The sequence below is a fragment of the Drosophila suzukii genome (genome assembly GCF_043229965.1).
Source record: "Drosophila suzukii chromosome Y unlocalized genomic scaffold, CBGP_Dsuzu_IsoJpt1.0 scf_Y1, whole genome shotgun sequence".
Lineage (NCBI taxonomy): Eukaryota > Metazoa > Arthropoda > Insecta > Diptera > Drosophilidae > Drosophila > Drosophila suzukii.
Genome location: NW_027255895.1, coordinates 2,969,389 through 2,982,826, shown reverse-complemented (window position 1 = coordinate 2,982,826; position 13,438 = coordinate 2,969,389). Strand labels below are relative to the sequence as shown.

Genomic DNA, 13,438 nt, shown 5'->3' with positions numbered 1-13,438 from the left:
CCCACTTTAACGCCCACAAACCGCCCACAAACTTCAAAAAATCGTAAATATGAACGCGGATATCTCGGAAAATATCAAAGATAGAGAATTGAGATTTCAGATTTAGATTCCGTAGCTTTGTACGCAGCTCATGTTTGTTACGCGAATATGCCACGCCAACTCTAACGCCCACAAACCGCCCAAACCTGTGGCACCTACAATTTTCATGCCAAAAAAAGTCATTTAGGGTCTAGTGGATCGCGGCTGCGCTACCCTCTTACGCTGGCAACGGCCATTCAGCGCCTTGGCAGCGCCCATATATATTTTTATACCCGTTACTCGTAGAGTAAAAGGGTATACTAGATTCGTCGGAAAGTATGTAACAGGCAGAAGGAAGCGTTTCCGACCCCATAAAGTATATATATTCTTGATCAGGATCACTAGCCGAGTCGATCTAGCCATGTCCGTCTGTCCGTCTGTCCGTCTGTCTGTCCGGATGAACGCTGAGAAACTATGAGAGCTAGGCTATTGAGATTTGGCGTAAAGATTCCTGAGCTTCTTACGCAGCGCAAGTTTGTTTCAGTAGACTGCCACGCCCACTCTAACGCCCACAAACCGCCCAAAACTGTAACTCCTACAGTTTTGATGCTAGATAAAAAATTTTAACTGAAATGTATTGTTCTCATCAATACCTATCGATTGACCCAAAAAAAAGTTGCCACGCCCACTTAAACGCCCACAAACCGTGAAAACCTGTGACGCCCGCAATTTGCATGCTAGATAAAAAATTTTAACTGAAATGTGTTGGTGTCGTCAATACCTTTCGATTGATCCAAAAATAAATTTGCCACGCCCACTCTAACGCCCATAACGCTTAAATCTGTCTACCGCCGGTAGGTGGCGCATTTTAATCTCGCTTTGCTGCTTGCATATCTCCATTTCCCTTTGAGTAACGGGTATCTGATAGTCGAGGTACTCGACTATAGCGTTCTTCCTTGTTTTGTTTAAGTTTATGCAAGTGTATTGTAAAAATGTTGGAATTGGTACAGTGGATACTCGCTACAATTTGATATATATTTATAGGAAAGAAAACAGAGTCCTTTGAGCTGCATATCGTGACAATTGTAGGAAAGCTGGATCTACCAATGCTGACTTTAGAAGAGTCTGCTTTGCGGAATCTCCCGCACATGCAAAAAGTTGCCTTCAGAAGATATATGCCTACGCTGGTCCGAAAATTTAATACTGAAGGAGGCTGAGTCCAAAAGGATAAGCTCCACACAAAAATAAAATATAATAAAAGAATAGAATAAAATATTTATTTTGAATTTATTTTTGTTTTCTTTAATTTTATTTTTCTATTTTTTTTCATACCTTTCCTTTGAGGTATCAGTCGTTACGATTGAACCATCACAGCAAATTTTCATTTCTTCGTGTATATAATGTGTAGTAGTTCGACCTCGCACACTCCCCTGGTGCGCTTGGAACAACAAACAATTATAATATTTAAAAGCGTCTTCTTATTATTTCTTACCTGTTGGACTACTAATTTATGTTTAACCTCCACAGTAGGCATATGGGACAGCATCCGCTTTAAAGTTTCATTAGTCTTTTGGGCCTCAGACAATTTATTTTTAATATTTGAATTCTCTACGGACTGCTTTAGCGCGCGCCTTAAAAAAAAATACATAAAATATGTTAAGGTGGTACTTCACGCTTACTTTTGCAGTGATTGTAATTTTTCAAGCAATTCAAATTTTTTTGGATCTTCGCCTTTTAATATACGCCACCGATGCACTCCTGTTGGTGTTCTTGCGTCTTCAGTTAGGGCTCGGATACGTATGCGCTCTTGATTAAGTGCACGTTGTAGGCGAACAATTTCCTTTCTCATGTCGGCAGTACTTTTAATAGCATGTTTTAAACACTCACTTTCAGTGTGAAGATTAGATATTTCTTTTTTTAGTAATCTTATATCTTCTACACGTTGATTATATTGTGTTGTCCCATTATCAAGTGCATTTTGGGCGATTTGAAGTTTTTCCTTTATAACAACTATCTCGTCGTTACGACGTACCATTTGCAATCCAACCAAATTTCTTTCTTTTCTCATTTTCTCCAATTCGTGACCCATCTTCATAAACTTTAGTTCATCGTTAGATATAGTCTTTGCTAGCATTTCATTTTTTGCTTTCATTTCTCTCATATCTTTTCGTAAGCCCGCAACTAAATTTTCTTTATTTTTTAGCTCCGATTGTAATTCTTTTATATAATTGTTAAGATGTTCAATTTTCAAATTTAATGAATTTATTTTTACTTCGTTTGCGCTAATTTCAGTGGTTAGTTGCTGAATTTGATGACCAGATTTCTAGATGGTAATTAATTGGTTTAAAACCGAGATATTTAAGTAATTTTAAAAAATAACTTACTGCTTGAAGAATTCTAAAATTATCTCTCTCCTGGGTTGTATTTTCTAAATTACGTTGCAGCATCATTTTTTCAGAATGCACTGACTCCAATTGCTTTTTAAAGCTGTGCACTTCGCGTTGTTTTTCATGAAGCTTTTCAGTAAGATCATTAACCTGGGTTGTCTTCAAGGATATTTGATCTGAAATAGTTTTTTTGAAGATAAATAAATAATTATAATTATTATTCGATGCACATTGTTCATTCCAGTAGCAGATCAACTGGTATTTCGCTTTAAGAAATAATTTAAAACATGGAAGAACGCTATAATAAAAACAGAAAGTTATATTTTAACGTCTTAGTTGTCCGTTGGGATAAAAAAACCGCTGCAACTTATAAATAAAGACAAATCTATATTATAACATTTAAAAATTAATATGCTAATATCTAATTATCAACAATGTTTCTTTTTTGTTTTTCAAAGTATTTTTCAGCAAGATTTGTACACTTTTGCATGCGCTTAAACCAGTGGTTGGCGCATTCATACCATCACAAGTTTGCCTTGCATCAGTGTGAGTGTAAAAAGACGAAGATGTCTAGCGGCGCGCTGAAGCCTGACGTATCTCTGCTTTGCACTGAAAACTCCTGCCGAAGCTGAGAAAAAAAAAAAAACCCCGAAGACCCATGCCGAAGTCACACGAGCATCTACGTTATACGTAAGCGAGCAGCGGATTGGCAGAACAATTCCCTATGCTCATTTGGAAGGCCGCTGCCGACCGCTGGCTTAAACCAATTGTCAAAGCACTATTTCCAAATCAAGGGTTCGTTACCCACGCAATTTTTATATTGGTGTCCGGGAATAAAAATAAGTCATTGGGTGCTAAATCATGATTCGTCCCCTGTGACGATCTTACAAACGTCTTTTGAAACACCGCGATTGTATTTCCTTGCACCAATCCACACGAGCCTTTTTATAAAGCGTTTGTCAATTTATGCGGAATCCAACGAGAACAACCCTATTATAGGCCCAAGTGTTCTTGCAATATTGAATGAAAGCTTGTGGAAGAAATTCCTAAAAATGCTACTACTTCACGGTATGTCATGGCGATTTTGCATTATCAGTGCACACACGGCATCAATGTTCTATGGCCATCGTCTTAGAGCGAGCGTCGGCCACTGTTGAATACATTAAACCAGTCTTTCACAGACCTGCTGTAGTATGCATGTATCATTGTAGCGAGTACCCACTGTACCGACACCAAATTGTGTTACAGTGTACTTAAACAAACACAAAAGTGCCGGCCGCTAAACTTTTGCGGCCAGCCGAAATATGAAACCGCCTCAGAGCCCAACTTATGGGAAGTGCTAGTGTCAGCATATTCCCATGGCCTGAGTGCAGACACATACAAGGCATGCATGTACAACTTCTCTCGCGCTGTCAGTGCTACCAGCACAAATACAATTGCGAGCATATACTTCGATATATATATGACGGCCCCTGCCAATGTTTGCAGGCAGCGCAGCCGCAAATAGCTAGCTGTAAGTCATTCATATTTTGACGATTCTCAAATAAAGATCTGCCCATGGCAGTTGAAACAAATTACAAATCTTTCAATAAAAATATTATAATGGCAAACATAATGGGAAACCCAACATGGCGACCGTGACAGCGATATTGGACTCAAAAATGAAAACACAAAACAAAGTTGGAAGTGAAATAAACGCGAGGAAAGTTATGAGCGATTGCCGCCACATCCATTTGTGTGAAAGAGTGCAAGCGAAAATGTTTACGTGAAACAACGTGTGTCCCTAGTGTGACAAAAATGAGATATTCTATCTAATGAGACGAGTACAAACAAAAGTGGAGACCAAAAAGAGGAAGAGCAAGCGCCCACTATTTAAATGAAAGCAATCACCGCCTGTGCGAGGACCAGCACCGGCGCCGCCTAAAACCATAGGCCAAGGACTACAAAAGGATAAGAAGTATGGGAGGAATGGCGAATCCTCCTACACCTACGATGAAAAACAAACAAGTATAAACGACGACCTACACCACCGAACTTACACTGGAGAAGGAGAAGCTTGTGCAGCCAGCACCGGCCCCGTTCGGCGCGCCAAGCCGGATTCTGGAGAAGGAGAAGCTTGTGCTGCCAGCACCGGCCCCGTTCGGCGCGCCAAGCCGGACTCTGGAGAAGTGAACCGACAGCGCTTCCAAGAGCGCACATCTTAAATTTTTTTATTATTTTTATATGCATCTGCGATGCAAAACATTATAATTAACAATAATTGTACAGACCAGGCAGTTTCTAGCTGCGGGTCTTAATTATACCCGTTACTCGTAGAGTAAAAGGGTATACTAGATTCGTCGGAAAGTATGTAACAGGCAGAAGGAAGCGTTTCCGACCCCATAAAGTATATATATTCTTGATCAGGATCACTAGCTGAGATCTCGGAAACTATGGGAGCTAGGCTATTGAGATTTGGCGGGATCAGGATCACTAGCCGAGTCGATCTAGCCATGTCCGTCTGTCCGTCTGTCTGTCTGTCCGTCTGTCCGTCTGTCCGTCTGTCTGTCCGTCCGGATGAACGCTGAGATCTCGGAAACTATGAGAGCTAGGCTATTGAGATTTGGCGTGCAGATTCCTGAGCTTCTTACGCAGCGCAAGTTTGTTTCAGCACAGTGCCACGCCCACTCTAACGCCCACAAACCGCCCAAAACTGTGGCTCCTACAGTTTTGATGCTAGAATAAAAATTTTAACTGAAATGTATTGTTCTCACCAATACCTATCGATTGACCCAAAAAAAAGTTTGCCACGCCCACTTTAACGCCCACAAACCGCGAAAACCTGTGACGGCCACAATTTTCATGCTAGATAAAAAATTTTAACTGAAATGTATTGCTCTCGTCGATACCTATCGATTGATCCGAAAAAAAATTTGCCACGCCCACTCTAACGCCCATAACGCTTAAATCTGTATACCTCCGGTAGGTGGCGCATTTTAATCTCGCTTTGCTGCTTGCATATCTCCATATAGCTGAGTAACGGGTATCTGATAGTCGAGGTACTCGACTATAGCGTTCTTCCTTGTTTTTTTTTAGCTAGGTAGGGATACATGTAATATTTCATACATATATATCAGGAAATTTAAAAAACAAAATTAATTAATTAATTAAATAACACATAAATGCCTAAGACAAAAAAAATAATAAAAGAAAAAGGAGAGGAAGTCAAAAGAACTTCCTGAATTTAAAAATAAAAAAATTAAACAAGCAGCTATAGGGAATTAGATGCCTACAAAAATAAAAATGATATGAAGGAGGCTAGAAAACCAAAGTGCCCTGCAGATTGTAAAGGGCCTTTCGAAAATACAGCTGTCATAAGAAATGGAGATATGCAAGCAGCAAAGCGAAATTAAAATGCGCCACCTACCGGCGGTAGACAGATTTAAGCGTTATGGGCGTTAGAGTGGGCGTGGCAAATTTTTTTTTGGATCAATCGATAGGTATTTACGAGACCAATACATTTCAGTTAAAATTTTTTATCTAGCATGAAAATTGTGGGCGTCACAAGTTTTTGCGGTTTGTGGGCGTTAAAGTGGGCGTGGCAAACTTTTTTTTGGGTCAATCGATAGGTATTGATGAGAACATTACATTTCAGCTAAAATTTTTATTCTAGCATCAAAACTGTAGGAGCCACAGTTTTGGGCGGTTTGTGGGCGTTAGAGTGGGCGTGGCACTGTACTGAAATAAACTTGCGCTGCGTAAGAAGCTCAGGAATCTGCACGCCAAATCTCAATACCCTAGCTCTCATAGTTTCCGAGATCTCAGCGTTCATCCGGACGGACAGACAGACGGACAGACGGACAGACGGACAGACGGACAGACAGACAGACGGACAGACGGACATGGCTAGATCGACTCGGCTAGTGATCCTGATCAAGAATATATATACTTTATGGGGTCGGAAACGCTTCCTTCTGCCTGTTACATACTTTCCGATGAATCTAGTATACCCTTTTACTCTACGAGTAACGGGTATAATAAAATATATTAACAAACAACATGATTGCATAAAAATTATTCAAGCCAATCAACCAAATTTTGAGAATAGGGTATTAGCCATACTAAGAAACAGAGCAGAGCCTCTATCAATTTCAGATTTTGAAGAAATTTCAGTAGGAAACTGAAAAATATTTTCGGAAGCAGACATGCTAGGACATATAAATGTAGAGAAAGGCTTCCGTTGCTTGCGTAAATTTATTTACTGATTATTAATAGTTTATTCTTTGATTAATACACTTCATTGATACAGTTTATGTACTTAAATTCACACATTAATTATTACTGCGACACACGCGACCTTCCTCTGCTGATGCTCAATCTCTACTACTCCTGCGCAATTTTTTACGCTTTGTAACACTACCGAAAAATGTTACGGAACAGAACAACTGATCTGTTATTAATAGGGCTGCCAATCCTACACTCGGCTATTCTGTCAGTTCATTCGACCCGAATGAGGATGACCACAACTTCATATATTCAGCGACAAAGTTCGTTTTATTTGGACCCTCATCATCTCCTACTTTTTCGACAAGATATCGACCATGTCTCAACTTACGAGTAACGGCGTAAGGCCCTAAGAACTTCTTTTTCAACTTCAATCCTGCACCAAACTGTGTTCTTTTAATAGCTACTAAATCTCCGAGTTTGTACTCAGACTCTGGCTTCCTTGATTTGTTGAATGACTTGCGATTCTCGTCCTGAATCTTTGCGATGTTCTCTTTAGCTTCCACTCGAATCTTCTCCTTCTCTTCCTGCAACTCATTTAAGAAATCTTCCTCTAATAGCTTGACTAACTCCTTATCGTATTTGGTCTTCATATTGATCCCAGTAAGGATCTTGAATGGAGCTATCTTTGTGCTTCTAGGAGGAGAGGAATTTATAAATTGTTGAACCCTGCCTACATGTTTATACCAAGTTCTCGGGTCTTCCGCACAAAGTTTCGTCAATATAGTGATGACAATCCTGTTGACCACTTGACCGTTGCCACGTGGCACTCCTGTGGCTACCAACAAATGCTGGATATTGTTAACCTTAGTGGGGTAGCCACACAAATTCAGAGAAAGCGTCGACCACTACCAAAACATGATTGTATTTTTTTTTGTCATATCCATGGGGCCAATGTGGTCAATATGATAGGTCTGTAACGGTTCGTCTGCCTTGTTTATCCGGTTTAAGAAACCCTCTTTTTTCCCATACTTAGCTTCGCCAGCTATGCACTCTACACAAGACTTCACGATAGTTTGAGCCTTCCTCTCTAAATCTGGAATATAATAATCGCGCTGAACCAAGTCAATTGTCCTTTTGATGCCAAAATGTCCTTGTCGGTGAGCTGTGTTGATTATTTCGTTCTCCATAGCTGAAGGGATTACTATGAGCTCTTTTATAGGATTTTTGTGAAGAACTTCGTGCTTCAGATAGAAGTCGTCGTAGGTATGTGTTTCCAGGACCTTACAAATGGCTTTTATACATTCATCCTGATGTTGAGCCTGTTGAATTCGATGTCTGACTAACTCTTGGAGCAACAAGGTATGTACGCGGCTTAAGGCGTCGACATGTTTCATCTTTGTGCCTGGACGATGCTCTATTATGTACTCAAAGTCTTGTAAAAACATGGCCCAACGAGATACTTTCACTGGGACATCATTCTTCCGCATGGTCATAGCAAAAGCATTGCAGTCGGTGATGATCTTAATCTTTCTTCCCAGCAAATAGATTCTCCAATTCTTCAGAGCCTGTACTATAGCGAGTACCTCTAGCTCATAAGAAGGATCTTTCTCCTCGGCATCTGTTGTCTTGCGGCTCATGTACTCTACTGGGTGAAATTCTTGATCAGTTGAATTCTTTTGAAGAAGGACTGCTCCATATCCGTACATGCTTGCTTCACAATGGACTTCTGTAGCACTCTTTTAATCGAATAACTTCAGAACAGGCGAACTAGACAAGGATAATTTTAATTGAATAAACGATGCTAGCTCTTCCTCGAAGGAAGTGTTCTTTCTAAGCAAGTTCGACAAAGGTCTGGCAATGATAGCGAAGTCCTTCACAAACCTTCGAAAATAGGATGTTAGGCTCTCCTTTTTTGTCTCGCGGGACTGGGAAGTTTTCGACTGCACAAGTCTTCTCTGCCGATGGTTGGATAGTTGCGTTTTCGACTATGTAGCCAAGGAATTGAACCCTCCTCTATAAGACCTGACACTTTTCCCACTTTATACGCAGACCTGAACACATTGCGACATCTAAAACTTTCTTTAATTTTTCTAAACCTTCCTGTTCGTCCTTTGATAAAATAATCAAATCATCCATGTACAGGACAAGGGTACCGTCTTCAATTTATGGCCTGAGCTCTGAAAAATGTATCGCATAAACACTGCAGGAGAATTGGAAATTCCGAATGGTACGAAGCAGAATTCGTGCTTTCCTGCACGGGGACAAGGAAAAATCCGTTTGATAAGTCCAGCGTTGTAAACACTTTCCCCTTCTGAAGCTTATGTAAAACATCGTCGATCAAGGCCATAGGGCAGTTGTCGCGAATAATCTTCTGGTTCAATTTGCGGTAGTCGCAACAGTCTTTTAGTGCCATCTTTTTTAGCAACCAACACTATAGGTGAGGCCTATTCGGAAACACTTTGAGGAATGATTCCTTCCTTAAGCCAATCCCTGATCTGCTTGTCGACTTTCTCAGTTTCCTCGTACGGTAAGCGCCTAGGTCTCTGATAGACTGGGACTTCATCGGTGAAGAGTATTTTCATTTCTACTGGGCTAGACTCTGGCTTTAATGGCTTGTAATTTTGAACTAACGTTCGTTACTCAAGTGAAGCAGATCTAAATCAGGCAGAAAATTGTCTTCAATGAAATTAGATGCCATTAGCTGATGAAAAGTTTCTGTCAAGTCTGAAATGCCAGTGGAAGACGCATCTACAGACAAATTTTGATTGTCACTGTAATTAGTGAGGTTTATGTCATGGTTTGGACTAATTTCATCTCTACCTAAGGTGAGATCAGACAAATGTCCAAGATTTACTGGATGAACTGCGTGGAAAACGACTCCGTTTGCTCCAATTGTTGCGGTTACTGTATTAAGGACATCGCTACCGATCACTCCTTCATAAAGGGTTTCCTTGTCGCGCACTACATGAAAGCACAAATCAACGTGAGCGTCATCTAACTTCGTCGCAACTGTGAACGAACCTAGAGTGTATACCTTCTTGCCACCTATTCCAATTAGCTCTTTAATATAAGGTTTGAGAATGTCGGGGTGTTGCCAGAATCGAATAACGCCGTAATCTGGTCGCTGCCAATGTTTATGATTTAAACGCTCTGTTGACAGCTGCTAAATGTTTGACTTTTTATTTTTCACTTCCTTACGAGCTTCCTTGGTACCGCATTGATTTGCCTTGTGACCAAACTGATTGCATTTTAAACATTTTGTACCTACTTCCTTACAATCCTTTGCAATATGATTGCTGCCACCACACTTAAAGCAACGTCTGCCATCTTAATTAGTTTTAACTAAAGAACTGTCAAACTTCGGCTTTGGCTTAAACCCCTGACTCGCGCAAATCTTCTCGTAAACCTTAAGCTTCTCACGAAACTCCTTAAGATTGGACGCCTGGTACAAACAACTTTTATTTTGCTACCCTCCACTATGTATTCTATAATACTTTCTTCGTCCAACTTCGACTGATTTGCCAATGCAGTCATACTGTATAAGTATTCTATCAGACTCTCTTTCTGAGTTTTCTCCCTGTTTTCGAGCATCTTGTGAACCTGTTTTGCTGTAAGCTTTTCTCCAAATTCAATTTTTAATGCTTCTTTTAGTGCTTCCAAATCATTTATTCCTGGTTGGCTTCCCAAGAATAATTTTGCAGCTCCCTTTACCAACTGTCTGCCGTAAATGAATTTTTGAAATGAATTAAGCTCGAAATCTGCAAGCCACTCATCAATATCCGGAGAACCATTTCCAGTGAAAGTCATGGTTAAGGGTGGAGAATCAGAAAAATCTGATTCTGACTCCTCTGAACTTTCTGTGTTTTTCTGCTGGTCAATATTTTCTCGCTCAAAATAGGAGATGAGTCTTTCCTGTAACACTGCATTGTGGCCTGAACTTGGTATTCTTAATTCTTTTAACTTGTCTTTAAGCTCTGCAACAGAAAATCGTGTGATCTCTTCAACATTCATATTTTTCAAACTTACATAACTTATTTTATTTATAAAACCAACCAAAAATGTACTGCTTACGTTTCTCTTAAATTTATATATAAGAACAATTTAAATGGGAATAAAATATTGTTAACGTTGCATAAAATTGTTTTCTTTTTTCAATATAATATATGCATGTATGGATTTATACTTGCGAATCGCCTGCTGTATCTAGTCTTTTGTTACTCATCTCTGATATTTGCCACTGCTTTTCAATTTCGTCTCTGGTAAATCGTTGCAATAAATGCGGCAACCGTTGTCTGCTCTGATGACTGCTTTTCGAACTGCATTTTAACTCCCTATTCACTCGCGCCTTCAATATCGCTTTCAACCACGCCTTCAACTCCAGTGGCGTCACTTTGTCGCTTCGTATCAATCACCTCATCTGGATCTCTGCTCCATCGTGATCTCCTCCAGCTTTCACGTATCTAAGTTTTCCTCCTGGTCAAGTTGTCGCTTTAGCCATTATTGTCGCTCTCTGCGACAACGGATTGCATAAACGCCTTCCGTCGTCTTCCGTTAGGAATTTACTTGTTTCCACAGAAACAATTTTGCCCTCAGATCGACAAACTACGCAATTAATTTTGTAGCTTTGTAGTTTCAGAATTTCATTACTTCACTTCACTTCATTGATACAGTTTATATACTTAAGTTCACACATTAATTATTACTGAGACACACGCGACCTTCCTCTGCTGATGCTCAATCTCTACTACTCCTGTGCAATTTTCACGCTTTGTAACACTAATGAAAAATTTTACGGAACAGAACAACTGATCTGTTATTAATAAGGCTGCCAATCCTACATAAATGTGCTAAAAATTATGCGCAACTAATACACAAAAAAAAACAAGGAAGAACGCTATAGTCGAGTACCTCGACTATCAGATACCCGTTACTCAGAGGGAAATGGAGATATGCAAGCAGCAAAGCGAAATTAAAATGCGACACCTACCGGCGGTAGACAGATTTAAGCGTTATGGGCGTTAGAGTGGGCGTGGCGGTTTGTGGGCGTTAAAGTGGGCGTGGCAAATTTATTTTTGGATCAATCGATAGGTATTGACGACACCAATACATTTATATGATGGACGTTGATGCACTACGAGCAGTACAAACAAGTGGCCCAACGACACCAAGCACGTGCTTGTTACGCGCGGGGCCCTTTTATCAATTTGGGTAAAAAATACGAGTTCGCGAGGAAGATACAAAAAACAAATAGAGACGGGACACAAATGAAAATAAAAGAAGCATCTAAGAATGAAGCAAATGAGTTAAAATATTAGTTTTTAGTACCGGGACAGAAGTGCAAATTAAATGATAAAGGTTGTTATAATTATTACATAGAACGCGAAAGGGCTCGTGCAGACAAAAATTAGATGTACATCGTGGCAAATTTAGGGGATAATAATTTCGTGTTAGTCTAACAGGAACATTGAAAGTTAGGCGGTTTACAAGTTCTACAGAATCAATATCACCTCTTATAAGATTTTGCATAAAAAAAGTATCAAGCATTGTTCTACGATTTGCAAGGGTAGGTAAATTAAGCAATAGTAATCTACTCTGATAGGAAGGTAGCCTTATGTTTTGATCCCAGTTCAAACTACGAAGGGCAAAAAGAAGAAATTTTTTTTGTACCGACTCAATACGGTCAATATGCACTTGATATTGTGGACTCCAAACCGAAGAACAATATTCCAAAATAGGACGGACAAGGGAGGTAAATAATAATTTGGTTGTATAAGGGTCATCAAATTCTTTTGACCAACGCTTTATACACCCAAGAACACTCATGGCCTTGCTGACAGTGGTCATTATGTGGCAGTCAAATTTATGTTTAGGGTCCAGAAGAACGCCTAAGTCATTAACTGAATATATACGATCGAGTGGCGTATTTTGAAGAGAGTAACTAACAAAAGTAGGAGTACCCCTATGAAAAGTCATAACGTTGCATTTAAGGCAGTTCAAATTTAAAAGGTTATACTCACACCATCCCTGAAAACAATCAATATCTGACTGTAAGTTGAAACCCGACGCTATATCATTATGTGATAAACAAAGCTTAACATCATCAGCATACATTAGTACACGAGAGTGTGTTATGATAGAGGGAAGATCGTTAATAAACAAAGTAAACAGCAAAGGGCCCAAATGACTACCCTGAGGAACTCCAGATGTCACATAGATCAGTTTTGAGGCAGCGTTCTTGAACATAACCCTCTGACTCCTACCATTCAAATAACTTGAAATCCAACTTAATAGATAACATGGAAACCCAAGCTGATTTAATTTGAATAAGAGAAGAGAGTGGTTGACAGAGTCAAAGGCCTTACTAAAATCTGTGTATATAACGTCAGTCTGCATTTTATTCTTAAATCCATTTATTACAATAGATGACAATTCCAGAAGGTTGGTGGTGGTCGATCTTCGCTTAACAAAACCATGCTGACACGGTGATATTAGCGAGGAACATAAATGTTGCAAATGAGAAGTAATAATACGTTCAAATGCTTTAGGAATTGCCGACAATTTAGAAATACCTCTGTAATTCTGGGCATCCGCCATCGCACCCTTTTTGTGAAGTGGAATGATAAAAGAGTCCTTCCAGATAGTAGAAAAAACTGACGATGAAATAGACAAATTAAAAAGTTTAAGAATCGGTTTACATATGGTTGACGCACAAAACTTAAGCACACACCCGGGGAGTCCATCAGGACCGGGAGAATAAGTTGGCGTTGCTTTTTCTAAGTCTTTTTCGAGAGAAATTTCCGTAATTTCAGGGGTAAAGATACCATTTG

The 13,438-nt window shown here is 39.7% G+C and overlaps 1 protein-coding gene across 1 annotated transcript in view; it reads right to left on the bottom strand.

Moving 5' to 3' along the window:
- ORY (Occludin-Related Y) overlaps positions 1-13,438 on the bottom strand; it is a 386,890-nt gene that overhangs the window by 204,374 nt on the left and 169,078 nt on the right. Inside the window, exons 3-5 of the mRNA XM_070998113.1 lie at positions 2,403-2,581; positions 1,698-2,341; positions 1,511-1,649 (exon numbers count right to left, since the gene is read on the bottom strand). Of these exons, the coding sequence (XP_070854214.1) occupies positions 1,511-1,649; positions 1,698-2,341; positions 2,403-2,581 (962 nt within the window). The remainder of the gene's footprint in view (positions 1-1,510; positions 1,650-1,697; positions 2,342-2,402; positions 2,582-13,438) is intronic.